Here is a 25,088-nt window from a genome sequence, read left to right on the forward strand (position 1 = left end):
TAAACATAGAATGACCATGTAACCCAGCCATCCCTCTCCTAGGTATACCACCAAGACGATAAAAAAATATGTTCACGTAAAAAATTTATACGCACACTTCAAACAGTGTTATTCATATTAGTCAAAAAGTGAAAATATCCATCAATTGATGAGTGGATTAACTAAATAGGTTTTATTTATAAAATAAAACTGGTGATAAAAAGGAACAAAGCACTGATACATGCTATACCATGGATGAACATTGAAAAGCTGTACGAAGTGAAGAAGGCAGGCACAAAGGGGCACATATTGTTGGACTTCATTTATTTAAAATGTCTAGAATAGGCCGGGTGCAGTGACTCACAACTGTAATCCCAGCACTTTGGGAGGTCAAGGCGGGCGGATCATGAGGTCAAGAGATCGAGACCAGCCTGGCCAACATGGTGAAACCCCATCTCTACTAAAAATACAAAAATTAGCTGGGCATGGTGGTGCGCGCTTGTAGTCCCAGCTACTCAGAAGGCCGAAGCAGGAGAATCACTTGAACCCAGGAGGCAGAGGTTGCAGTGAGCCGAGATCGCACCACTGCACTCCAGCCTGGCAATAGAGCAAGACTGTCTCCAACAACAACAAAAGTCTAAAATAAGCAAATCCTTAAAGACAGAAAATAGATTAATGATTGTCATGGGCTGTGGGAAGGAATAAATGTGAAATGACATCTAATGATGAAGAATTTCTTTCTGGGGTATAGAAATATTCTGGAATTCATGGTGACGGTTGCAGCTTTGTGAATATACTAAAAACCACTTAATTATATATTTGAAAGGGTGGATGTTATGGTATGTAAATTATATTTCAATTTTAAAGAAAATGTCGACACTCAACATGAAAATATTCAAAATTACAGCTCCAACATCAGAAAGAAGACTATATTTTTGGATCTCTAGGATCCTGATATGAGTAAGACCATGAGTCATTATTATTTGGACACTAAATGTTAACATGATCTTATTTATTATTCAAAGTGTGGAGGGTCCTAGAGGTGCAAGTCACACACCTAACTCCTCTGGGGTGCCTATCCAATGGAATGAGATTGTGCCTTGCTTCTTGTATCTTTTTTTCACTATGCCTGGGACAAAGTAGACTTTCACATAATTTTTATTCAATGCTACAGGATAAGAAAGGACAGAAAAATGGGAGGAAGGGGCTGGGCGCAGTGGCTCACACCTGTAATCCCAGCACTTTGGGAGGCCAAGGCATGCGGATCATGAGGTCAGGAGATGGAGAACATCCTGGCTAACACGGTAAAACCCCGTCTCTACTAAAAATACAAAAAATTAGCCAGGTGTGGTGGCGGGCACCTGTAGTCCCAGCTACTCAGGAGGCTGAGGTAGGAGAATGGCGTGAACCCGGGAGGTGGAGCTTGCAGTGAGCCGAGATTGCGCCACTGCACTCCAGCCTGGGTGACAGAGCGAGACTCTGTCTCAAAAAATAAAAATAAAAAAATAAAAATAAATAAAAAATAAAAAAGGAGGAAGGAAGATCTCTCAAACACAGGCATCCCATGCGTGACTACAGAGAATGATACAGATAGGTATGCAGAATAAGGGGATCTGAGGTCAGAGGGGGAAGTCTTTTTAGAGTTTGTTCTTTGAATTACTTATATCGAAAATTCAAGTGGAATAAGCGAAGGTGACAAAAGTGAATTACAAATCTTAAAGTTCCCTCAAAATGCTTGAAGCCATCCCTTAGCTGAGGTGTAGGAGCAAAAAAGCAAACTGAGACAATGTGAAATCATTTTCTATCTCGAATTTTCCCTCCAGCAATGTTGGTGTCCACTTCCCTGTCTCTTAATGGGTGCATCTATGTATCACCTCTTGTCAATACCTCTACTCAGCAACAGCCAGAAAATAGAAAGATTATATGAGCCAATAAAAGGAAAATAAGGGAACAAAAAATAAGAATAGTGGAGAGATCAGCTACTTGGGAGGCTGAGGTGGGAGGATTGCTTGAGCCCAGCAATTTGGGACCAGCCTGGGCAAACAGCAAGATCCCATTTATGAAAAAAATGAATAACATTATCTGGGTATAGTGGCCTGTAGTCCTAGCTACTTGGGAGACTGAGAGGAAGGACTCACTTGACTGATCCTAGGAGACTGAGGCTGTAATGAGATATGATTGCACTGCTGCACTCCTGCCTGGGCAGCGGAGCTAGATCCAGTCTTGGAAAAAAAAAAAAAAAAAAAGGTGAAGAGGGAAAAAGAATGAGTAATAGAGGTGCTTACTTCACAACACTAACCTCACAAACACACACTAAGCTAGGTTGTGTTTATAGGTTAGAACAAAAGATCTACCATTTAACTGACATATAAGATTGGTTCTCGAAACCATAGGACCCACTGGAAATGGTGACCTCACAGGAAGATGCACCTTGTAGGAGGCAGCTGTGAGGTCTGGTTCCCTGACATGCTGCAGCAAGTGCCTTTGCCCTGCCTGTGGGCTCCCTCCATGGCCAACTCTGCTATGGACACCAGAGTCCTCTGCTGTGCGGTCATCTGTCTTCTGGGGGCAGGTGAGTTTTCAGCTAAAGGATCACCATCACTGGGCTTTGTTTTGGGCTCTACAGCAGATTCTCAAATATACCCTGGACCTCTGTGTTGACCAAATATTTTGTGAAAGGTATTGACATTTATATGAAAACAAATAATTGCATTATGGAATAAAAAGCAAAATTCATGCGAGTTTTTAAATGAATGCAGGAGACTTCAAACAGGCTCCTTCACTGTAAGACATTCATCCTTCTGCCATTATGACTCTGTCTCATGCAGTCTCTTCTCCTCTGAGGTCTCTCAAATGCCGGCGTCACACAGAACCCAAGACACCTGGTCAGGAGGAGGGGACAGGAGGCAAGACTGAGATGCAGCCCAATGAAAGGACACAGTTATGTTTACTGGTATCGACAGCTCCCAGAGGAAGGTCTGAAATTCATGGTTTATCTCCAGAAAGAAAAAATCATAGATGAGTCAGGAATGCCAAAGGAACGATTTTCTGCTGAATTTCCCAAAGAGGGCCCCAGCATCCTGAGGATCCAGCAGGCAGTGCGAGGAGATTCAGCAGCTTATTTCTGTGCCAGCTCACCACCCACATTGATGCAGAGCCACATCCTCTCAGTCCACAAACATCCTCCAGACCTGCCTTGGAAACAGCGGTGGGCTGGGAAGGGAAACGCGTTACCTGTACAGTGAACAGGTCAGCTCTAAGGCATTCTGCAAGTTGAGGATGGAAATAGGGGAGGATTGTAGGAATAGCATGAAACATCCCAGGCTATGCTCAGAAACTAAGACTCTGTCATCCAAAGAACATAAAGATTTTTAAGAACTAGACATAATTTTTCAGTTTCAACATTGATTTAATTTGTCAGTTTCAAAACACATAGCAGTGTAACTCTGTTTTTTACTCCATACTGTATGTCAAGTTCTATATTTCATGCTTTACATCAATACTTTTGTTTAATCACCAAGACACACAAGCAAAGGAAGTGCTTTCTTCATTTTCACCAAGGGAAATTACGGTTCTAGGAGTTAATTTTTAGAAAGAAAGAGACAGAGAGATGGGGGAAGAAAGGGGAGGGGAGGGGAGGGGAAGGGAGGGGAAGGGAAGGGAAGGGAAGTGAAGGGAAGGGAAGGGAAGGAAGGGAGAAGGAAACCTAGTACGTTTCAGAAGGTGGCAGAAAGCATTTGGCTCAAAGGGTTATGATTTTTATCTCACATTATGCTGCTTAGCATTCTTTTAGGCACAATTCTTGTTCTGTTCCTTGCCGAGTACCTGTGCAGGTTTGTATGGATGCTAGGTTCAAGAATTCCTGCTATAAAATTATAGAACATCTGAGAGATGATGGAAGTAGAGTTGGATAAATTTGTCTAGAATTTAGAGAAAGGGTCTGGCCCACAGATATTGTTCATTAGAAATGTGTTACCTCAATTTTTTGTCTTAATGTTTGTTTTTTTTCTCATCACTCAACAGATATAGGCCACCTACAGAAAAAAGATTTGTTATAATTTGCTTTGATGAAACAATTTCATAAAATCAAAAGGCAGACAAAAGCAAAGTCATTTCAAATACATGTGCAGACTAAGTCCAGCCTCACCAGCTTGGAGTATAGACCATGTGACTCCACTGCAGTTTTTGCCCTTTGATTTTCTGAAATCATTTAATGTACTCCTGCCCCTCCCTCACTTCACCCAAAAGGAGAAAAACTCAGAAAATCTTCCAGGAAGACAGAAGAGGGACACCGGCTGGGGAGCCTGAGAAAGATCCAGAGAGATTTCCAGAAAAAGACCAACCCTGAGACCCCAGCAAGGCTGCAGAGAAGATGGATTCCAAACTTCATGCCATTTAAAGCACCAGACATGTAATTTAAAGGAACAGTCTTCCAAAGGTAGTGCTTTACAGCGAGGGGAAAAAAAGGCATAGAGGAAGAAAGAGGGTCTTCTGGCAATTCAATAGTGAGGAGAAAAAGAGGAAAAAGGGGGAAACTGAGAATTCTGCAAAACAAAAGGAAATCACAAATTAAGAGGACCCACAACCAGCCCCACTATGAAAACAAACAAAGCTCACTAAGGAGTCTGGATTTTGCTAGAATGATGGCCAAAGGAACATTAGACTAGGAATTTTGTAAAACACCTCAATAACATGAAAATGAGCAAGATGAAAGTCATACCCGTACAACAAAGGAAAACATCTCACCTCTGTTCCCTGTTCCCTCACCTCAAAAGCAATCATGAGTCAGAAGAAAACGTAAGTCTACACTCCAAACAGAAATAAATACACTCAAGGAAGCAGCTGAGGATATAAGTGACCGTAACCAGACCAGGACTTCAAAAACTCAGACTAGAAATGGCCAAAATGGGAAGACATCAAAAAAAGAAATTGATTGAACTCAGGAGGGACATGAAAGAAAAAGACAAAATTATCCCAGTCATGAAAAATAAGTTAAAAGATGACCAAGGGAGAACAAACCCAAATGAAAATTTAGTCAGGACATTGAACAAAGGCAAAGAAACAAGTAGGAGAATGAGAAGGACATGAGTGAAACCAGCCATTTAGAAGGTGGTCAGAGAAGGTGAGGTCTTGGTGCAATTGCATGAGGGGCCTGGAACAGCAGCGCTGGGCTCTGTGCAGCAGGATGGCTAAGCAGTAGGTTGTCACAGTGGCCACAGCACTGCTGGCCAGACCCCAGGAGTCACTCTTTCCCTGAGAGAGCTGAGGGCGTAAACAATGATAAGTTCTCCAGGGGATGGACTTCCTAAATACCCTGAGTTGATCATTACACATTCTATGCATGTAACAAAATACCACAGGCACCCACAAATAGGTATACATATTAGGTATCAATGTTTTTTTTAAAAAAGGAAAAATAAATGAATTCCACATTCTTGTATAATCAGAGTGTCTACAGTGCTCCTAGAGTAACCCAAACCTTATGGTTGCTGGAAAGATAAAAACCAATGGGCCAATTGGAGTGAAACTCTGGCCCAGAAACGTGGGGTGCCAGCCCCCTCAGCACAGATGCAATGCAGAGTTATGGGAGGTGCGAATGACTCTGCTCTCTGTCCTGTCTCCTCATCTACAAAATTAGGAAGCCTGTATTGAATATCTCCAGGAACCTCCCACCCCTTCATTCCAGCCTCTGACAAACTCTGCACATTACGCCAGGAGAAGCCCCCCAGCCAAGCCTCTTTTCTCATTCTCTTCCAACAAGTGCTTGGAGCTACAAGAAGACCCCCTTTCCACTATGAGCAACCAGGTGCTCTGCTGTGTGGTCCTTTGTCTCCTCGGAGCAAGTGAGTCCTGGGTTCAGGGAGAAAATTCCCATCTGGAATGCTGCAAGTTCCAAATCTAAGGCCTTCCTCCCTGAGGGACAGCAGCATCAGGCGCCTCCCTGGGCTGTACTTCAGGCATGCCTCTCTTTCTTTTCCAGACACCGTGGATGGTGGAATCACTCAGTCCCCAAAGTACCTGTTCAGAAAGGAAGGACAGAATGTGACCCTGAGTTGTGAACAGAATTTGAACCACGATGCCATGTACTGGTACCGACAGGACCCAGGGCAAGGGCTGAGATTGATCTACTACTCAGAGATAGTAAATGACTTTCAGAAAGGAGACATAGCTGAAGGGTACAGCGTCTCTCGGGAGAAGAAGGAATCCTTTCCTCTCACTGTGACATCGGCCCAAAAGAACCCGACAGCTTTCTATCTCTGTGCCAGTAGTATAGACACAGTGAAGCACTGATGTCACCTCTCTGTGCATAAATGTGCCCAGTCCTACTTCCCCGACCAGGTGGCAGGGCTCCTCTGTACTCTTTGATGGCAGGAAATGTCACTCAGCCACTAAGTAGGTTTAAAAAACTATAACTAAAACTCTCTATATAAACTATACATATAAAACTAAAACTATGTATGTATATATTTATATATAACTAAAACTTTATATGAGACTAAAATGAGTTTTATACAGTTTTTTAAACTATAGTTTTATATATATAACTATATATATAATTTTTTAAACTATAGTTTTGTAGTTTTATTTATTTATTTATTTAATTTTTAGAGACGGAGTCTCACTCTGCTGCCCAGGCTGCAGTGCAGTGGCATGATCTCAGCTCACTGCAATCTCTGCCTCCTGGGTTCAAGCAATTTTCCTGCCTCAGCCTCCCAAGTAGCTGGGATTACAGGTGCATACCACCACACCTGGCTAATTTTTGTATTTTAGTAGAGGCAGGGTTTCACCATGTTGGCCAGGATGGTCTTGAACTCCTGACCTCAGATGATCCACCCACCTCGGCCTCCCAAAGTGCTGGGATTACAGGCATGAGTCAACGTGCCTGTGTTTTATAGTTTTATATAGTTATTTTAAAAAACTATATAAAAGTTTTTATATAGCCACTTAGTGGCTGAGTGAAGTTTCCTGTCATATATGATATAGATATAGATATGTTTATATATGAAATAGATACAGATATGTTATATATATGTTATATGTTGTATATAAGATATATACATACAGAGAGAGTCAGAGAGACACAGAGAAGAAAGAAAAGTTAATCTTACAACCCCAAGCTTTTTTCTATTTTACTGAATGCTAGATGAATAGATGAATGAATGAATAGAAATGAATGAATGAATAGAAAATTTTCCCTTCTTTCAGGAAGATAAAAAAGCCTGTGGAAAGAGAAATGTAGAAGACAAAACCTGTAATCACAATTTCATATGACACGTGCTTTAATGAGAGACGTTAGTGGAGTATAGGAAGTAACACAGCCAATTCTGTCTGGTGACATCAGGAAGGGCGTCAAAGAGAAAGCAAATTTTGAGATGAAAGTTATTATTCAAATTTCACCAGATGGGCAAGTAGGATTTCACCAGATGGGCAAGCACCAAAAGAGGGAGGCAGGCTAAGGGAACTATGAAAGGAAAGATTGATGAGATAATACCAGGAAAAAAATTATCAACACTCCCTCCTCCACCGGAATATGGCAATGGAAGAAAATTTGGACAAATGAATGGAGTCAAGTTATCGAACAAAATTGAGTTTTTTGTTCTAGTGGTCCTTCCTTGGACATCTGTGTAGAAACATCCAAGAGGCTCCGTAAGTGCAGGTCTGGCACTTAGAAGAGAGGGTCGGGCTTGAGAGAAATGTTTGAGTGATAGTTAAGCACACAGGTGTGAGTAAAACTTCCCAGGTGATCTTGTCTTCTATGCTTTCTCTCTTTATGCTCTGCCACCTATGCATTGAATTAGAAGGTAGGTGGTGTAAGTGGTGTTAATTCTTATGTTGACTTACAAATGTCTATTTGATCATATAATTACATTTCTAGAAATTGATGTTTCTATGTTATTCTTCAAATACAACTAAAACTGCTGGTTGAAAATTTTTGTAAAATAGTCAGAAGCATCAAATAAACTTAGTCTGTCCTGCTGTATTGTCCTCTTTTTCCAGGGATAAGAAATTTTTAGAAAAATATGAGTCCCTGTCCAGAATACACAAGCCTTGGCTCCACGAATTTTCTTCAAATTATTTCCTGGATTCTGTGTTTAGCTTTGGATTTCTTCTTCTACGTAGCCTATGGGAGTTTGACTCACACAGAGTCCCACAGAAACCAAAATACTAAAACATAGAGATGGAAAAGACATTTCTCCCTGAATAGGATCTAAAGAACATTAAAATATGGTATCATGAGAACTACAACCAGTCATTGAAACTAATGTTTTCTGACAGTAGTAAGTAAAACACTGGAAATGAGATGGCTCTAAGATACTTCACTTTGAATGTTCAGACCATATTCACAGATACCTCCACATCAGTCATTCTCTGAGCCGGAAGATGGAGCCAGGGACGTTCATGGCGGTGGGAGAGACACAGTCCCATAGTGTTATCTGTGCCCTGTGTACAAGCCATTCTCCAGAGGTGATGGGATTGGGAAAGACTATCTGTCCAATGAGAGGAAGAAAATGAAACGGAAGACAGTAAGAGATAGACAATTTTGTTTTTCCTTGTTTTTCTTGTCCGTGACTAGAATGGACACAAATTCCTTTCTTTCAGTTGAGGAATTTATTAAAGCAGGGCATAAGAGCTTAAACAGACTTCAAAAACTCTACTGTAAAACTATTAACCATTTGCTTTTTTCAGGGTAATCTTAATACTGAAAAGAACACTGTAGCTATGAAGTTTCATCATAATCTCCATTCCCACAACCAGATTGTAAGAGAGATATCATCTGAAGTGCAAGACAGGAAATTTTAAAAATGTAAAATATCACTGACTGTTTTCTTAGCAAGTTTTGAGAAGCCATCGCATCTATTAAACAGAAAGATAATTTATTTAAAATTTTAATCTAGAACTGTATTTCTTTAACATAATAAACATAATTGCTCTATTTAAAATCACATTGAACATAACCAACAGTAAATTAGACAAGTCAGAAAACCAATTTGTCAACTGTATAAAAATTGAAGAAATAGTCCAGAATTCTTAGGAAGCAGAAAGGGATATTTAACATGTGAGAAAAAGGTATTACCACAATAGCAGCTTTATTCCCAATGGCCCCAAATTGGAAAATATTCAACATCTGTCAACAATGCAATGGAGAAATGATTGTGTTACATTTCTGTAACAGAATACAATACAGCACAAAAAAATCAAATGTAGTTTCCAACACAGATATTTCAAATATAACATTGAATAAAATATAGTAGACACAAAATAATACAGTATGTAGTCAGAATAGTGATTAAATTTGGTAGCATTATGTATTTATTCTGAGGGAGACATGAGGAAGGCTTTTGGAATTCTAAATTTTATATCTTGATCTGGGTAATGATTACATGAGTATATTCATTTTAAAAATTCATTGGGCTGAACATTTAAGATTTGTGCAGTCTATGTATTTTATACCTCACTTAGAAAGCTTAGAATGACAAGTATATTATCTTGACCAACGATCTATTGCTGTGTAACAAACCACTCCAAAAGTTAGTGATTTAAAAGAACAACATATTATTATCTTTTGTGATTCTGCAGAAGGGCTCAGCTGGACAGTTCTCACTTAGGGCTGCTCACATGGTCACTGTCAGATAGTCACTGAGGCTGGAGATATCTGAAGGCTCAACTAGGCTGGATGTCCAAGGTGGCTTTTTTGTGCCCCTGTTGGTTGCAGTAGCTGTGGACCCGCTGAGCATTTCCCTTTGTACACAGCCTTTCGATGTGATTAGATGGGCTGTCTCACAGCATGGTGACCTCTAGGCAGCTAAAGTTTTTGCATGGTCATTGACCACCCTAACTGTGAGCATTCAAGAGACCCAGATGTGGTCAACTAGGCTCCTTACAGCCCAGCCTGAGAAATATGCAGTGACACCTCCACCACAATCCAGCCAGCTCGGATTCAAGAGAAGGGCACCCCTGAGAAGGTGACCACTGACCAGTGTGTTTCATCAGGCTGGTGTCTTTGAAGACCAAATACCACACCACAGCCATTTGAATTTGTGTCATCACTTGGTACTCTTATTTTTTCCCTGCCGCTCTTTTTGCATTGAAGTCCTTTTGGGATGACATCAGTAAAACTATTTCATGTTTTTAAGATTGTATTTGTCTAGTATTTCTTTTTCAACCTTTCTACATGTAGTCTTTTTGTTGTTTTTATTCCTCAGGTGAGTATTTCATAAGCAGTGTGTATTTTTTCAGCCTCATGATTTATACAACTAGAATCCTCAGTCTATTGTCTTAAATGTATTTCTGTATAGTTTTCTATAGTAGGTGATTTCCTGGGTTTTGAGTTATGTTTCTTGCTTGGTTTTGTACATTAATTTTTCTCACATTTTGGTTTCTTCTTCCCTCATGAATGACCTTATTTTTGTTGACTATTTTTCTCATTTCATTATTTTGCCTTTCAGAGGTCCACAATTCATTTTCATTTTTTGATGGTTAACTGTAACATTTTATTATATAATTATATTAAGAAAATCTGAGATTAGTCTTATCTTTACCCTTCTCCTGAAGCCTATGCAAACTTTAGGACAATTAACACCTGTGGTTCCCTTCATGATTTCCAATATTTTGGATAGTCAAGATGTTAGATGTATCATAACTACAAGTATTATTGTTTTATTTTACCAATACTTAATTACAATTACCTACCTATGTGTTAACCATCATCTTTAATCATCATTGTTTTTGCACAAAACTTTATCATACCAACTCAGAGCAGAAAGAGGATCCATCATATTCTGTGTCTGCCCTATTAAGCATGCTTCTTTGCTGCATGGACTTTGATTCCTGGTAGTAGATTTATCCCTGGCAAAGATGTAGAGCCCTATTATGGGCTATCAGACCCCAACACCAAGGCTTTTCTTGTGCCACAGCCCTTTGGTGCCAGGCCTCTGACTCTAACTTCTATCTCCTTTTCCAACAGTTCTCATGGATACTGAAGTCCCCCAGACACCAAGAAAACTGGTCACATTGACTAATTTTAAGAGATGGCATTGAAGTAGTCTCAGAAAATGAAAAGTCATAGCACATACTAGCTATTGACAACGTGTGGTTTGGGCTATGGCAAACCCGTAACACAAATGGAAGTGTCAGGGAAGGAAAGCCACCAAGAGCACTAAGGAACACAAGAGTCTATTATAGGAATGAGGCCTGACACAATTTGGGGAGAAGATGGATAAGTGAAAGTTTGAAAAGGGTCAGAAAAAACAACTCTAACCAGCTCTGGTGAAGGTGGATGAACTGGACTTTGCATTAAGTTTTGCATTAAGTTGGGTATATCCATGCACTACATGGAACCCTGAAGGGGCTGGTGTAGGAATCTATGGAAGATGGCTGACTGTATGTGCCAACAGCCCTGTGAGTTCTCAGAAAATTTGGTGGTGGGACTGCAGTCCCTTCTGGTCAGCAGGGCTGGCAGTCGGTATAAAGAGCTAGATGTGAAGCAGGGGAAAGTCAGCATAAATTGGAACTCACTGGCACTTTTGATGCTACTCCTCACTGCCTGGAGCCAGTGATGACTTCAGAACTCAGTAGCAGCTGTTTTACTTTCCCCTTATAAACTTCATGCATTTCTTTCCCCATGATCAACTCTAACCCGGAACCATACTAGGAAAAAAGTTATCTGAAACATATTCCTTGCTTAGCTAGGTTGACACAGTGATAAAACACTACAGGAATATCCAGATGCTCCTTGGCTTGCATTAGGTAATATCCTGATAAATCCAGCATAAATTGAAAACATCATAATTCAACTTACAATATCCAGTTTATCTGTATATAACCCCATCATAAGTCAAGGAGCACACTGAAATGCATATTGCTTTTGCACCATTGTAAAGCTGAAAAGTCACTGAACCATCATGAGACCATCTGTACCGGACAATTAGTGTTTCTCAAAATAAACAGGAAGATTTTCTTCTGATTTGAAGGTCTTCCAGCCACTCCCTCCCAGACATATCATAATATTGGACCAGAGGTCACCCATAGCAAGCTGTCCCTACTTACTCTTTGCAGAAAAAGTACAGTTACAGTATGAAGTGGCCTCATTTTAATGAGGCCCAACATACCCAGGAAATAAAAAATGTAGCCACAGGAGCATACAGATGCCCTTTAATAGATACATAATTAATTATGTCAATATTAACATAATGCAATAGCTATATTTGTTATAAAATGATTTCACTATTGCACAAACATAATATGATGGGCGAAGTCTTAATCTTATCTTTTCTAGCTACCTATGCCAGAGAAGTAGAACTAAATATTAAATGAAAGCACAATTGGGAGGCTGTTATAAAAATGAAAACATAGGGCTTTCAAAAAAACTTTCCAGCTCCTTGTAATTGCTACACATTTCCAACATCGATCCATTAAAACAAGTATCCCAGCCTGTTCAAATCAAAGAATTTCTTATGCCTCCTACAAACTGTTTTCACTGTCCAGTACTTAGTATGACCTCCATTACAATAGAATAAATGTAACTAATTATTCTCACAGCCTCAACAGTGATTAACACAGAAACATACTAGCTAAATTGAGCAATATTATTAGAATGTTTAGAATTAAGTCCCTCTATATATGAGGGAAATTGTCGTGAGATACTCATGAGGTAACTACCTCATTTAGAAAATGATGAAGTGGCTTCAACATGATTATGAAGAAACATTGGACTTCCAGCCGAGGCACTGGCTTGGGCATTATCAATATTTATGGTAGTGCCAACCTGTAGGTCTAGTGATTAACAACCCTGAGTTGTCTTGGTGTCATTACTTTGAGGATATGAAACAGAAGCAGCAAACAGACTCCAATGCCATTCATTACCCAAACCTACACTCCTTTCCTTATAAGAAACTCACTTAAATCATTACAATGTCTCAGTGTATCTTTAATAAATTTGGAAGTTGAATTGGGAAATCTTTAGGCCACTTTAGGCAATGTATGGGTTTTTTGTTTTCTTTTGAGATGGGGTCTCACTCTGTCACCCAAGCTGGAGCGCAGTAGCACGATTTCAGCTCGCTGCAACCTCTGCCTCCTGGGTAGCTGCCTCAGCCTCCCGAGTGGGATTATAGGCGCCCACCAGCATGCCTGGCTAATTTTTGTGTTTTTAGTAAAGACGAGTTTTCACCATGTTGGCCAGATTGGTCTTGAACTCCTAACCTTGTGATCCACCCGCCTCGGACTCCCAAAGTTCTGGAATTACAGGCGTGAGCCACCTCACCCGACCTGTATGGTTTTTTGACAGGCAGAGATGGACGTAACATCAGTCATGGGCAAAGATTACCACCAGGGGGCAGACTAGGGCATCCTTGGGATTCTGTGATCAGTCATCCCTTCTTGCTGGTGAATGAAGGCAGTGGTCACAACTCTCCCCAGAGAAGGTGGTGTGAGGCCATCACGGAAGATGCTGCTGCTTCTGCTGCTTCTGGGGCCAGGTATGAGCCTCCTTCTACCTGGGAGCTTGGGTGGGCATGTGCGTGTGTTGGCATGGTCAAGTGGTGGCCAGGCAATGTGGATTGTTTATGCTCATCGAAGGAGAGGGAGAGGCCCTGCTCTCTAGAGGTGTAAAGGGTAAGGTAAGAGCCGCCGGTCAGAGGAGATGGGGGATTATGGCCCTAGGGAGATGACGGGAAGATTGCACAAAACAAACAGGATTCTCCAGGAGCTGGGAGCACAGGGAGGGAGTGAAGCTCAGCTCTGCCTGGCATCCTGTCTGACTCGGCTCCCACTGGGCTCTCCTCTCTCTCTGGCTTCTGTTTCAGCAGGCTCCGGGCTTGGTGCTGTCGTCTCTCAACATCCGAGCAGGGTTATCTGTAAGAGTGGAACCTCTGTGAAGATCGATTGCCGTTCCCTGGACTTTCAGGCCACAACTATGTTTTGGTATCGTCAGTTCCCGAAACAGAGCCTCATGCTGATGGCAACTTTGAATGAGGGCTCTGGGGTCACATATGAGCAAGGCGTCAGGAAGGAGAAGTTTCCCATCAACCATCCAAACTTGACCTTGTCCACTCTGACAGTGACAAGTGCCCATCCTGAAGACAGCAGCTTCTACATCTGCAGTGCTAGAGACACAGCGCCAGGAGGGGATCAGAGACCGCGACAAGAACCCCTGCAGCTGCCCTCCACCCCAGTGGGCTCCCTGAGTGCTGAGAGGGGAAGCATGGAGAATGGAAAACCACAGCTTTCCTGACTGAGACATCTGGGAGTGTGTGTGCAGGGGGTGGGGCGGAGGGGAGGGGGAGAAAAAGAAAGAAGTACTGTGAGTGTGGAGTGTGGAGGAGGTGTAGTGTTTGAGACCCACGAAATGGCAATAGAGTTGGGCCTAAAGTGGTCAGCGGACATGGAAAGTTCCCTGAAAATTATAAAACCTGGAATTTTGCCCTGACTCTGCCACATTAGTCATGTATTCTTGAATAGATCTGCACATAATCCTAGAGGTAGATATGAAGACAGTTGTATAATCACTGTGTATTTCCTATAATAAACTTCAGCGATTGGCTTTCTTGTCATCATGCTGGGCTCTCAAGACAAAGATAACCAAGAGGCAGCCAAGTAGAGAGTTACGCATGAATACATTACCTTAGGGGAGGATAGCAACAGCATTGAATAGCATTCACTCCAAATTTGTGTTCTGTCCTCCTTGGACCAGGCCACCAAAATAAAATCCTATCACATTTCCTGTAAATGTTGAACGCCATCATGTTCTCCATGGTGTCTGGGTTGATGAATGAACAGAGTAAGACTCGGTACAAAGGGAGGGGAGCACCCTCTACACCTAGGTACACACCATACGGAATGTATCGCTAGGGAAGGTGCTGGTGAGCTGGCTCCTGGAAAAGGTGTCAAGGGGAAAAGGGGGCAGAGGTACCTAGAAGGAAGACCTCAGACAACATGGCTTGTCTACGGAGTTGGGAAGTTCTGCCAGTAGTTTGAAGACAGTAAGTGGAACAGTCAAAATCCTTTCCTAGGAGAAACCAAACATTTACATTGACCACAAATCTGTATGAACCAACAGAAAATGAGCAAAACATACAATCATACATTTAATAGAAGAAACGTGTATGACCAATAAACATATAGAGATATTTTACTTCACTGATGATCAGGATAATACAAAGCAAGACAAAATGATACATAGCTCTATATCCACTTGATTAGCAAAATATAAAAAATTTAGAAATATAAAATGTTAGCGAGGGTATGGATTCATAGGATTACTTATAAATTACTGATGGGAGCATAAGTACTATCAACCATTTGGAAACAGTTCAACATTATCTCATAGTTGAAGATTCCTATGTCCCATGACTCAGCAATTCCACTCCTAGATTTACATCAGGAGAAGCTCTTGCATACACATATCAGAAGACATAAATACAAAAGTGTTCTTTAACAGCACCAAACAGTAGAAAAACATGGCACCAACCCACATATGCACTGAAAAGAGTGAATGAATAAACTGTGGCATATTCATATGAGTCAAAATGAATGAACTATAGTGAAGAGCAAGGTTATAGGTGAATCTTAGCAATATAATAGAAAATGTAAAAACTAAGTCTAATGAGATTATGCAAAGCCTAATGTGCTTTTCATAAAGCTAAAAACAAGTCAAGAAAATAATTTTCAGGACTAAAATATATTAGATCAAATTATATGGAAAGGAAACAAAGACCAGTTGTATGCTGGAGCCTACTTTATCAGCTCATGGGAGCTGACTGTATACATTTTTCCCAAGTCCAGTTTTAGTAACGTCATTTTGTTAGCTTGAAACTGGCCATAGTGAGGGCATTTACACTACAGAAATCAGCAAACACAACAAATTACGGTTTGCTTTATTTTCCTCCAGAGTTAGTTGTCAACCCTTTACCCTTTACCAACACACTACTGGCAGGGAATAATAATGACCCAAGTTCAGGATTTTCATAAGGCTGGGGCATGGCAGGAGATAGAATGAGAGAGAACTATATGGCTATACATTTAAATTATTGTCAAGGTCTATCTTGCATAATGTTGAGGAGGAGATGTTTTACAAGTTCCTATTATATTTTTAAATAAATATTCATTGACAAGCAATGCCTGTGTGTTATGAACCACAGGTTAAGATAAAAAAAATTGTATGCATATAGCATCAAAAAGAAGAGAAAACAAATAAATGAATAGATTAGCGTTCTTACAAGAAAAGGATCAAGGGCATTTTATAGTCAAAACCAGGAGTGAAATAGCAGTGGCTCAACTGCTACCATCCTCATATAGACATTGGCTGCTGAATTAATCACAGCAGACAACCTACCACCCAACAGACCTGGACCCTTGTCAACCCCTTTGCAACAGAGAACAGGGGTTTAGACAATAAGGGTGAATGTGAAAGCATGGAGATGACACCTGGCCCCTGACCAAGGTGGAACTGACTGGAATAAGATGGAAGCCAATTCCGCGGTGGACACGCTGCTGCTTTTCGTCTCCGCTATGACCATGTGTTGCTGGTGGTTAAATACCCCACCTGGGTTCAGTCACCTCAGACTGTGCCATTGCCACTGAACTCAGGACCCATTTTAGTTGCAGGCTGTTAGTCTGCTAGTGTTTTCAGCCTGGAGAACAGAGCTAGTAAAATACTTTTAAAATATTCCACTGCTTCACTAATGCCATGGAAAAGACAAGAGCTTTTAAGGCTCTGGCATGAAACAGGGAGACAGTGGTTACGTTCCTACTTCATGCAGTCACTATTTCCCTCTACGTTAAGCTGAGGAATGTAAAGTTTCAGTGACATTTAGCATGGAATGGTGCTGGGTTCAGACCTGCCATTCCCAAACCAGCTGACTGTCAAGGACACAGCCTACTGCCTACCTACATTACCTTAGGAAAGGAGACAACAGCATTGAACAGCATTCAATCCAAATTTGTGTTCTGTCTTCCTTGGACAAGTACCAACAAAATAAAATCCTATCACATTTCCTGTAAATTTTGAATGACATAAATTTTTGATGAGCAATTCTTTTTGAAGTGTTGGACTTTCTGTTCTGATTTTATATTCTACTCTCTGTGTTTTGTTGTATTTAAAATCAAGTTCACCTTTCAGAGGCAGTGATGGGTGAGGTAAGACAGACTCTTACATTCTCCTCCCCAACACACACACACACACACACACACACGGAGGCACTGTTTTTCCCAGTAATGGAGAAGCCATGGGAAGAATTTCAGAGGTTTCAAGGGAGCTAGGGTCTTCTAATTCCTCTATATCCTTGGATATCCCCACTCTTAATGTCAAAAATAATCTCTTGAACTGGTTTCCCAGAGTCTCAACCCATTTGCTATAGTACATGCACCATCTCAGGTGTCCAAAGGTGAATATTTGATTAGCTACTTCACAACTTCATACCTCTGCTGCTGTTTTTCCATTCTGGAATGTGGAGAGCAGTGTGACTCCTATTAACTGATCAGTAGTCAATTTTAACTGCCCATGAATATGTGAGTGTCTTTTATCTGTAATCTCCTATCTGGTGCCATTTTTGAAAACCAGTTAAGACTCTTTTATCCTAAAAAAGGAACTATGTCTAATTTCTTGAAAGTAATTATTGATGAAATACTCCCTGGAGAGTCTGAAGCCCCTGATATTGCATAGTTAATGGTCATCCTCCTTTTAATAAAAGGTATAGGAAGAAATTTTAAATATTCTTCCTAAATACCTTACATCAAGATGAGCTAGAGTTAATTAAGTGGGACAAGGGATAATGAATTCAAGGGCATTTAAGAAAGATTAAAGAACCAGTGCAAAATATTTTAATCAGGAAAGAAACTGGTGTGTTTAATGACAGGAAAGAAGTCAGCAGAGTGACAGGGGCAGGGGGAGGAGGCAGTTGAGTACAGGACAAAATTGAAGAAACAGGAAGGCATCAGACCACTCAGAACCTTACTGGTCAAGGTCAATGATACAGAATCCAACATAAAGCTTAACAGGAGACACTGAGGTTTTCAACATTTGACTTCTTTAGTAATCAGATTCGTGGTTGTGTGTATATCTGTGTATTTAATCACCCTGGTCACAAAGTGAAGAAATAATGGACCATGCAGGAAAGGCAAAATATTACCTCTACCCTCTTAGGGTTTTTTGGCTGGTCCTGAGAACAGAACAGATTAACAGGAGGAAAGCATACACATGCATTTAATATAAGTTTTACATTACATGAAAGCCCCCATAATTAAAGGAAGACCTGAATGGGCAGTTAGAGTTGAACATTCATATACTGAATTGGGCAAAGAGTCATACATTGTGGAGAGGTGAAAAAGTAAAGGGGCTTAGGCTAGGGTTGCTGGTTGAATGGCAAAGTGACTAGGAAGGTGAGGATTAGTTTAACAAGCTTTTTTGGCGCAGATTCCTTGGCCTCAACATCATCCCATTCTATCTTGGATGTTAAGAATATTCTTTCTTCCTGGTATAGATAAGACATCTTTTATATGGGAGGCTTATTCCGTTTTTCAAGAAGAAAAGGGGAAGAAGGGTCAGAGTACTCCTCTTATACTTGCTATTGTCTTTAATGCCTCTAGCTCAAAATAATCCTTATGCCAAAGTGGCATATTTTGGGCGGAGGGTTGGGAGGCTTATGCTGCCACCCTCCAGCAGTGTGGACAGAGTTGATGCGGAGAAAAAACTTAGCTCAGGCAAGCAGTAGTTTAGCTCAGATAATGATGATGGTGTTAGAAATATGGGGAAAATGAGACATTTAAGAGGAAGTAAATCAAAGGACTTGGCAATTGATTAGACATGAGCAGCAATATGCAGGGGGTGGGGGGTGGTGATTAAGAGAGACTGCTACAGACAGACAAATAAGAAGGACCAAGTGGGAAGAAGATCAAGATTTACTTTGAGATTGGGAGTGCCTTAGGGACAGTAATCTAACCAAGAATATGCAGAGAGCAGTTGGATGTACAAGTCATGGACACAGAAAATGGATCTGGATAAGAAGTACACCTTTGGGACATTTAGCATCACTGGAAGAACGAAAGTGCCTCCAACCCCTTGATATAGAGTTTACAATGAAAAGAGCAGAGAACATAGGATAGAGATTTAGGGAGCACACCTGCCTTGGGGGACTATAAAAGGTTGAGGGAGGCAAAATGCACTGATAAACCACCATTGCCATTAGACTAATGGCTGAGTAATTGTGTAAGTAATTGCCAGTAACAATGCTGTGGAGTATGTGGCAGGTACCACATCAAGTGCTGCTTTTTTCTTGATTCCGCTCTGATACTTGGGATGCCTTCCTGCTGTCTCGCTGCGGGGCGAGCCACTCCCCACTCAGGCAGGCCGAGTCAGAGCTCAGCGGGCATCGGATGAATTCGCTCATTTGACCACTAGAGGGTGATGTCGATCTTTCTATAAAATATCTGCCGCTCATCAAGTGGGGACTCACAGCTTCACCGGATATTTCAGATGAGATGTTTAGATACTGATTGACGGAAAAAATTGCAGATATCCTGGGAGGCCAATTGGTCTTTAAAATGGCAGGATCTAATCTTAACATTTCGTAATACCCTTAGCGTTTACCCATATCTGGCGCCTGTAGTTGTGTGATTTCTACATAATTGATAAATATATAAATGAATAATACCGTGATTTCTATTCAACATTGTGCTGAATTTGCAACCAGCGAAACAATGGGAAAAAGTTGAAAATGAGAAAGGAAAGAAAAATAAGTATTGGCGCATGACAAGTTTATAGAGATTCAAAAGGGTCTAAAGAAGCAATGCATTATCAATAACAAAATGTAGTAAGTTTACTGAATTTAACATAAATATAAAACATTATTTTATTTTCACATACTAGAAGCAGCTATGTTTCTTAACAAGGGAGACAATTTACAAATAATGATATAAAATATAAAATAAACACCTAAGAACAAATCTATTAGAAGATTAGCAAGACTATCATGCAGAAAACTATTAAAATTTTAGGGGAATGAGGGCCGGGCGCAGTGGCTCACGCCTGTAATCCCTGCACTTTGGGAGGCCGAGGCGGGCGGATCATGAGGTCAGGAGTTCAAGATCAGCCTGGCCAATAGGGTGAAACCCATCTCTACTAAACATACAAAAAAATTAGCCAGGCATGGTGGCGCACGCCTATAGTCCCAGCTAGTCCGGAGGCTGAGGCAGGAGAATGGCTTGAACCCAGAAGGCGGAGCTTGCAGTGAACCGAGATCGTGCCACTGCACTCCAGCCTGGGCGACAGAGCTAGACTCTGTCTCTAAATAAATAAATAAATTTAAGGGAATAATTTTAAAAGTTTGAAATAAGCCAGGCACGGTGGCTCATGCCTGTAATCCCAGCACTTTGGGAGGCCAAGGTGGGCGTATTACCTGAGGTCAGGAGTTCAAGACCAGCCTGGCCAACATGGTGAAACCCCTTCTCTACTAAAAACACAAAAAATCAGCCGGACATGGTGGTGGGTGCCTGTAATCCCAGCTACTCGGAAGGCTGAGGCAGGAGAATTGCTGGAACCTGAGAGGCGGAGGCTGCAGTGAGCTGAGATCGTGCCATTGCACTCCAGGCGGCTGGGAGACAGAGTGAAACCCCATCTCAAAAAAAAAAAAAAAAAAAAAAGTTTGAAATAAGTAAAGATATACAACATGATCATGAAAAAGTGAATCCAATAGTAAGGTTATTTCAGTTTCTGCAGTATTATCTATATATTCAATATCACAGTAATCAAACTACAAAAGATTTATTTTATGAAATTTGGCAAATAATCTACAACTAAGTGAAAAAGAACAAAAATAAGCAATATTTAAGAAGTACAAAAAGTGATGTGAATTGTTCTACCTATTATCAAATTATGTTATCATTTAGGATGATGAAAGAAGCGTGATTAAATAGGCAAATGGAAAATAGAAAATGAAAAATAGGCCCATGAATATACAGGAATTTCACATATGATAGAGGTGTTATTGAAGCTATATGGAGGAATTATGTAATATACAATAAGTTATTCTGGAGCAGGTGGCTATCCATACAAGGAAAGATGAATTTAAACCTTACTTCACAATATATGCCAAAATAAATCACAAGTGGATTAAATGCTTAAATGCAAAATTCAAAATGTTAGGAGTTTGGGTAAATAATAAGGATTATATCTTCATGAACTTGGGCTATGGGAGATCTTTTTTATAAAGAATTAAAAAACATGTTTACCCAAATAAAAGAATAATACATTCTATTAAATTAAGAAATCCAACAAAAAGTAGCACAAAGAGAGTAAAGACATATACTACAAATTGGAAAAATATTAGCAACACACATAGCTGACAAAGGTTGGGTATCCAGAGTCTAGAAAGAACTGTCACAAATAAATAATAGCTGATCAACCAAAAAGAAATATGGACAAAGGGCAGTTTACAGGCAACACTGGTGGCCTATAATATATCAAATATGTTCAACCTTCTTAGCAACCAGAAAGAAGCAAAATAAAACTATATTGTACCATGAGATAATATTAACATCCTAGACTGGCAAAATTAAAAGTATATTAAACAGCAAGTGCAGTCCTAGATGTGGAACATTTGAACACACTCATGAGCTGTTGGTGGGGTCATTTATTTGGCTTAATCACTTTGGAAAGCATTTTGTTATGTTATGTAAAGTTGACATGTTGACTTGAAGACTCAGTCTTTACATTGCCAGGTATGGCAACAATCTTTCACCTAGAAAAGCAGAGACATGTTCAAGAATACAATACTGTTTGTAGCAGCACAAACACCCAGGGAAAAATTAATGTGCATTAACTCAAGAATGAAAAAATTCTAGCCAATGAATATAACGTAATACTAGATAGCAGTGAAATTGTCTAAATTATGTGTCAACATATTATCACAGACCTAATGTTGAATGAAAAAATAACATTATAGAAAATATATAAACTAGCTGATTCCTCTTAGATACATTTCAAAGACACACAAAATTAAATACTACATAATTTACAGATTCTTGTGTAAATGCTAAAGACTATAATGCAAAGCAAGTGAATGACAAATTTAAACTTCAGATTACACCTACTTGGGCATGACAGAGAAACAAGTAGGAAATCTAAAAGAGTAACATGGACTGATAAATTTTCAGCAATAATCTAACTCTTAAGCTGATTGGTTCAGGCAAAGGTATTCATTTTATTGCTTCTATATATGCATTGCATATTTGTCATAAATATTGTTCTGTATAGTTCAACATTTAATTATTTAATGTAGCTAGGCACGGTGGCTCATGCCTGTAATCCCAACACTTTGGGAGGCTGAGGCAGGTGGATCACTTGAGGTAAGGAATTAAAGACCAGCCAGTGACATGGTGAAAGCCTGTCTCTACTAAAAATACAAAAATTAGCCAGGTGTGGTGTGTAATCCCAGCTACTCGGGAGGCTGAGCCAGGAGACTGCTTGAACCCGGGAGGCGAAGGCTGCAGTGGGCCGAGATCACGCCACTGCACTCCAGCCTGGGAGACAGAGCAAGATCCGTCTCAAAAATAAATAAATAAATAAATAAATAAATAAATAAACAAATAACCTAATGTAAAGCAGCTGCTATGTGATTTTATAAGTGTGTCAAAAGCTATTATTTGTAAAGACCGAGTTGTACGACTCCTTACCTGAGATGGAAGAGAGGAGGGGAAGAAGCAAATTGACAAGTTAAAAAAGTAAAGAGTGTAAATTAGTTCAATCATTGTGGAAGACAGTGTGGCCATTCCTCAAGGATCTAGAACCAGAAATACCATTTGGCCCAGCAATCCCATTACTGGGTATATACCCAAAGGATTATAAATCATTCTACTATAAAGACACATGCACATGTATGTTTATTGCAGCACTGTTCACAATAGCAAAGCCTTGGAACCAACCCAAATGCCCATCAATGATAGACTGGATAAAGAAAATGTGACACATATATTCCATGGAATACTATGCAGCCATAAAAAAGGATAAGTTCATGTCCTTTGCAGGGACATGGATGAAGCTGGAAACCATCATTCTCAGCAAACTAACTGAAGAACAGAAAACCAAACACCGCATGTTCTCACTCATAAGTGGGAGTTGAACAGTGAGAACACATGGGCACAGGGAGGGGAACATCACACATGGGGCCTGTCGGGGGATGGAGGGCTAGGGGAGGGATAGCATTAGGAGAAATACCTAATGTGGATGATGGGTTGATGGGTGCAGCAAACCACCATGGCACGTGTATACCTATGTAACAAACCTGCACATTCTGCACATGTACCCCATAACTTAAAGTATAATAATTTTTTTAAGTAAATAAAAGTATGAGTGATTTTACTTAAAAAATTAGCAAAACAGTGAGTCACAGAATAAAAAAACTAAAAGCAGGCTGAAACTTACACTATTTTTAACAGCTAAAACAAAGCCTGCCCTCCGACATTCTATGAAATTGAAATGACTGTCCCATGTACAGAGCATCTACAAAGGCTATGGGAAGTGATCACGTCACAAGCAGGTTGCTGACGGGGGTCGGGGGAGCAGGTGAGGAAGCCTTACAGAAAAAGCTACCACCACGATTTCTCTCTGAGCCAACCATGTGCCTCAGACTTCTCTGCTGTGTGGCCCTTTCTGGGAAGCAGGTAAGGCCCTGTTCTGAACTAGTTGAATTTCAGTTCCAAGACTTTCTCCTGTGGCTGCAGTATCAAGCTCCCTCCTGCGCTTTTTCTGCAGCTGCTCTCTCCTTCCTCCACAGGTTCCATGGACACCAAGGTCACCCAGAGACCTAGACTTCTGGTCAAAGCAAATGAACAGAAAGCAAAGATGGATTGTGTTCCTATAAAAGGACATAGTTACGTTTACTGGTATCGTAAGAAGCTGGAAGAAGAGCTCAAGTTTTTGCTTTACTTTCAGAATGAAGAAATTCAGAAAGCAGAAATAATCAATGAGCGATTTTCAGCCCAATACCCCAAAAACTCATCCTGTACCTTGGAGATCCAGTCCACGGAGACAGGGGACATGGCACTGTATTTCTGTGCCAGCAGCAAAGCCACAGTGCCGAATGGCAGCCCTTCTTAGAACACAAACTCATTATGGACCCAGCTCAGGAAATAAGTGTATAGCAGGTTGGTAGGCACTACATAACAGAAACCCAACTCGAGAGACAATAAATCAGAAGGAAAAATTTGTAAATAACAGCTCTAAGTGAGCAAAAAACAAAGGGGGATTATTTAAAACAACTGATGGGGACAAAACCCCAGGGAAGGGACCAGAAGGCATAAAAAGCTTGGATTCCTCAGTGTTCAGGATATTAGGTAAGATATGCTAGGTTACCTTCTCTCTCTCTTTCTATATGAGCTTTATGGATTTCTAACAATCTTTATTTAAAGAATGAGATTCTGTGCTTTTCATTTGGTAAATTTGTGAGTGCAGAAATAAGAATGACAAGCAGATCAACTGTGTCTTTAAGGTAGACCCTGATCTTCTGACCCAGCACATTTCCTTGAACTAGAGACAGACTCTAAAGGGCTTTTTGACTGCTTCTCACAGCTCTCCCTGCCATAGAAGCTTAGTGTGAACCATTAGCAATTCCTGCCCTCTGGAATGTTACAATAACAAATTTTTTAAATTTATTTTTATTTATTTTTTATTTTTTTGAGACGGAGTCTAGCTCTGTCACCCAGGCTGGAGTACAGCGGTGCTATCTCGGCTCACTGCAAGCTCCGCCTCCTGGGTCCACGCCGTTCTCCTGCCTCAGCCTCCCGAGTAGCTGGGACTACAGGCGCCTGCCACCACGCGCAGCTAATTTTTTATATTTCTTTTAGTAGAGATGGGGTTTCACGGTGTTAGCCAAGATGGTCACGATCTCCTGACCTCGTGATCCACCCGCCTCGGCCTCCCAAAGTGCTGGGATTACAGGCGTGAGCCACCGCGCCCAGCCAACAATTATAAAAATTTTTAAAGCAACTCTATTGAGACATAAGATATATATGGAATATGTATGCAATAAACAAATGCAGCCGTTGCAATAAAACACACCCCCGTTTTAAGTGTATACTTCAACAAATTTTAACACATTTTTATACCCACGTAACCATGA

At 40.5% G+C, this 25,088-nt stretch overlaps 4 gene segments (V, D, J or C); all 4 read left to right on the forward strand.

The window, feature by feature from the left end:
- Window positions 1-2,403: 2,403 nt before the first annotated feature.
- On the forward strand, window positions 2,404-3,224 carry LOC129041634 (T cell receptor beta variable 18-like). The segment is given in 2 exon segments: window positions 2,404-2,551; window positions 2,824-3,224. Coding segments are annotated over 2 exon segments (549 nt in total).
- A 2,488-nt stretch (window positions 3,225-5,712) lies between these two features.
- LOC129041635 (T cell receptor beta variable 19-like) lies at window positions 5,713-6,270 on the forward strand. The segment is given in 2 exon segments: window positions 5,713-5,822; window positions 5,960-6,270. Coding segments are annotated over 2 exon segments (360 nt in total).
- Window positions 6,271-13,332: 7,062 nt separating this feature from the next.
- On the forward strand, window positions 13,333-17,104 carry LOC129041636 (T cell receptor beta variable 20-1-like). The segment is given in 3 exon segments: window positions 13,333-13,454; window positions 13,785-14,108; window positions 16,995-17,104. Coding segments are annotated over 3 exon segments (522 nt in total).
- A 6,482-nt stretch (window positions 17,105-23,586) lies between these two features.
- On the forward strand, window positions 23,587-24,067 carry LOC129041637 (T-cell receptor beta chain V region 3H.25-like). The segment is given in 2 exon segments: window positions 23,587-23,613; window positions 23,723-24,067. Coding segments are annotated over 2 exon segments (372 nt in total).
- The last annotated feature ends 1,021 nt before the right edge of the window (window positions 24,068-25,088 follow it).

The sequence above is a fragment of the Pongo pygmaeus genome, chromosome 6 (assembly GCF_028885625.2).
Source record: "Pongo pygmaeus isolate AG05252 chromosome 6, NHGRI_mPonPyg2-v2.0_pri, whole genome shotgun sequence".
NCBI lineage: Eukaryota > Metazoa > Chordata > Mammalia > Primates > Hominidae > Pongo > Pongo pygmaeus.